The sequence below is a fragment of the Myotis davidii genome, unplaced genomic scaffold (genome assembly GCF_000327345.1).
Source record: "Myotis davidii unplaced genomic scaffold, ASM32734v1 scaffold332, whole genome shotgun sequence".
NCBI lineage: Eukaryota > Metazoa > Chordata > Mammalia > Chiroptera > Vespertilionidae > Myotis > Myotis davidii.
In genome coordinates, this window is record NW_006285779.1 from 6358037 (window position 1) to 6361394 (window position 3358).

The window sequence follows — 3358 nt, forward strand, 5'->3', positions numbered from 1 at the left end:
TGGCCTCCCTCTTGCACGCCCCTCCTGGAAATCGAGCCCACAACCGGACATGTGCCATTGACCAAAACTGAACCTGGAACCCCTCAGTCTGCAGGCCTACGCTCTATCCACTGAGCCAAACCAGCTAGGACCACATCCTCAGATTTCTAATTTCATAAAGGGAAAACTTCTAATACGTTAGTGCTAAGAATACTAATAGGCCAGAGGCAGAAATGAAGGGCCAAAAAAGGGCAAAACACATACATATATATACATACGTACATATATCTACACTCATACATGCACCCACACACATAGTAGAAAACACGAGAGCACAGCTCCATGCTCTCCAGAGCCCACCCTCTCCCCTAGGGAAGACTGACGTTCATTTCAGACAGTTGGTCCCACCATGACTATAAAATGAGCCCCTCCTCATACTATCTCACTGTCCCTTTCACCAAGAGTAGAGTGATCTAACAGTAGAGAACATTGCCCTGGAACATTGACTGGCTCATCTCCAGAGATAATGCCACAAATTAAAGGGGTTCTGGGAAGAATAAGAAAAATAAGGGCCTTGGTACAAAAGTTAAAAATGAATCTCCCACTATTTCCACACTGAGGTAAGAATGATTGCTCACAGCACACTTAGAGGTTAACCCAACTCAACTCACTCTGCCTCCTACCTATCTCTCTTGAACATCTTAGAGGGTTAAAGATCCTTTATGAGAATCTAATAAAATTAGAAGCTTCTCCCTAGAAAAACACACATGTCCACATATAATTTTTCATTCCGTTTCAGGAGCTTCATATGCCCCTAAAGCCCACTTCACAGGTTCCAGGGTAAGAATGCCTGCTGTTTATGTACTCCCACTGAGGTGCAATATTAAGAACACAGGAGTTTTGTAAACAATTTTTTTTATTTAAATCTAATCCTTTATATCTACCTTGCAGTTTGCACCATGAGGAAGTAACCAGACATATCTGTGTAGGAAGTTCCCCAGAACAGTGAGCCAAGTCTCTCCAGCAAGTTAGTGTCATAAAAGAAGATTGAGAAAGACAAGAGACATAGTAACCACAGAGAATGTATAGTCTGGACTAGAACCTGATTTGGTCCAAAAATTGTAAATGACATCCTTGGAACAACTGAGGAAATCTGAATAAGAATTGGGTATAGGAAGATATCGTAGAATTATTGTTAATTTTGTTAGCTATGATGTGACTTTGATTATGAAAAAAAAAAGTCCTTATTTAGAGACAAACAGAAGTATTTAGAGAGTGAAATGGCACATATCTGTAATTTAAAATACATTTATGCCTGGCCGGTATGGCTCAGTGGTTGAACATTGACCTATGAACCAGGTAACAATTAGATTCCTGGTCAAGACACATGCTTGGGTTTCAGGCTCAATCCCCAGGAGGGGGTGTGCAGGAAGCAGCCAATCAATGATTGTCTCTCATCACTGATGTTTCTATCTCTCTCCCCCTCTCCTTTCCTCGCTCTAAAATCAATAAAAACATATTTTTAAAAAACGAAAATCTAAAAAATGAAATATTTCTTATAGAATTAGCTGAAAGGAGAAAAAGACAATTATATAGGATGAAAATCAAAGCAGAATAAGAAGAAAAAAAATTGAGATCTATAATCCTAAAGGATTAGGGAAAATGATACCTGCTTATTCATAGGTATTTGTATTTCTTTAACTTAGGTTCAAAATTATATTCTAATTTTATTACTAACTAGGGTATTATTGCAGGGAGGAAAGCCTACTTTAGATACAGAAGGCCCAATATTCAAGGTTCGCTCACAATCCTAGGGTATGAGCTTATTCAACCACAAAGAACAAACCCTAGTGAATGGCCAGATGGTTCCCAGTGCCGGCCTCTCCTGGGCTGGGCCTGAGACAGAGTGGGCCTGGAACAAGCCCAGAGGCCCAATGGCCCTTCACTAGGGCAGAAAGGACAGCCCAGCCACTGCCTAAACGGCCAGCACAACTACAGAGCAGGAAGACAGGAAGCCAGCAGGTCAGAGCAACTCTACCAAGTCTGTACCTGAGCAAGTACCGGACACCATCACCTGCGTCCTTCAGGGGTTCCAGGTAGATCTCCAGCCTCTTGTAGGACAGAACCAAGTTGAAAAGATCAAACGTCGGGGACTTGGCAGGGGACTTGGCAGGAGCAGGTGGAGTCTCCAGAGGAGCCTCAGGCATCACGCTGGGGCTGGCCTCGGGCCCACACCCCTCACGCTCAGATGACTGCATCCTGTAACCACAACAATTCCTGACATTTGTATCATACTTCCAATGCCCCACGCACTTCTGCTTGCATTATTTCAGGTACTGCCTACAACCAACCTGTGAGGTGGGGGCAGGACTATAGGTGCAATGTCCACTTCACAAAGGAAGAAACAAACATTCAGGAAGGTGAAATGAATTTTGCAGATATAAACTCCTGTTCTTCTGACTCTCCCTCTAATGCAGCGGTTCTCAACCTGTGGGTCGCGACCCTTTCACAGGGGTCGCCTAAGACCATCGGAAAACACACACAGAATTACGTATTGTTTTGTGATTAATCACTATGCTTTAATTATGTTCAATTTGTAACAATGAAATTGGGGGTCACCACAACTTGAGGAACTGGATTGAAGGGTCGGGCATTAGGAAGGTTGAGAACCACTGCTCTAATGTCCTCTGTCCCACTGACCCATCGAGAGTATAAACCGTAAAGACCAAGCTGAAGGGAGGCAGCCGGGGGTCCTAAGAGAACCGATGTCCTGAAATACGTTTCTCCCACGGTTTACCGGTTGACTCCTTCTCCTCCTTCAGGTCCTTAGCTTACACATCACTTCCTTTGCCAACAAATCCCTCCGGACTTAGGGGAGACCCTCCCCAGAGCTCCCAAAAAGTTACGCACTCGCTCCAGCAGCATCGATCACACCAACGTGCCGCTCCCCGCTGCCTGCCAGGCTACCCTCCTTCCCTTTAAGCTCCACCAGGTCCAGGACTGTGTCTTCCATGCACCACTGTTTCCGCTCACAGTGGGCAAGTGAGTGAATGGACTGCCCACCCTCAGGACCCCGTGCTCTCCTCCGCGCCTCCCCATTCTCTCACGCCTCCCTCTCCCTTCCGTTCTCAACCTTCTGGACCATCCCTGCCCCTTGCCTCCCCCTTTCCTTCCTCGGACCCCGAGGAGCAGTCATCACCTCCTGAAACGCCCAACCTCCCTTCCCCGAGGAGAGCCACCGGAAACGCTCACCCTCTTTCCTAATTTCAAAGTCCTACCCAAACGCTAAGCAGAAAACAAGGGGGCGGGACCTCGGCGCACAGCAGCGTAAACCCATCCCAGGCAAGGGGCTGCAATCCATCGGCGGGGGCCGGGGCGA

At 46.3% G+C, this 3358-nt stretch overlaps 1 protein-coding gene across 1 annotated transcript in view; it reads right to left on the reverse strand.

Annotated features, from left to right (window-relative positions):
* ZFYVE27 (zinc finger, FYVE domain containing 27) overlaps nt 1–2238 on the reverse strand; it is an 18072-nt gene extending 15834 nt beyond the window's left edge. The window contains 1 exon segment of the mRNA XM_015559365.1: nt 2029–2238. Within this exon segment, the coding sequence (XP_015414851.1) occupies nt 2029–2237 (209 nt within the window). The 5' untranslated portion in view covers nt 2238.
* Between the last annotated feature and the right edge of the window lie 1120 nt (nt 2239–3358).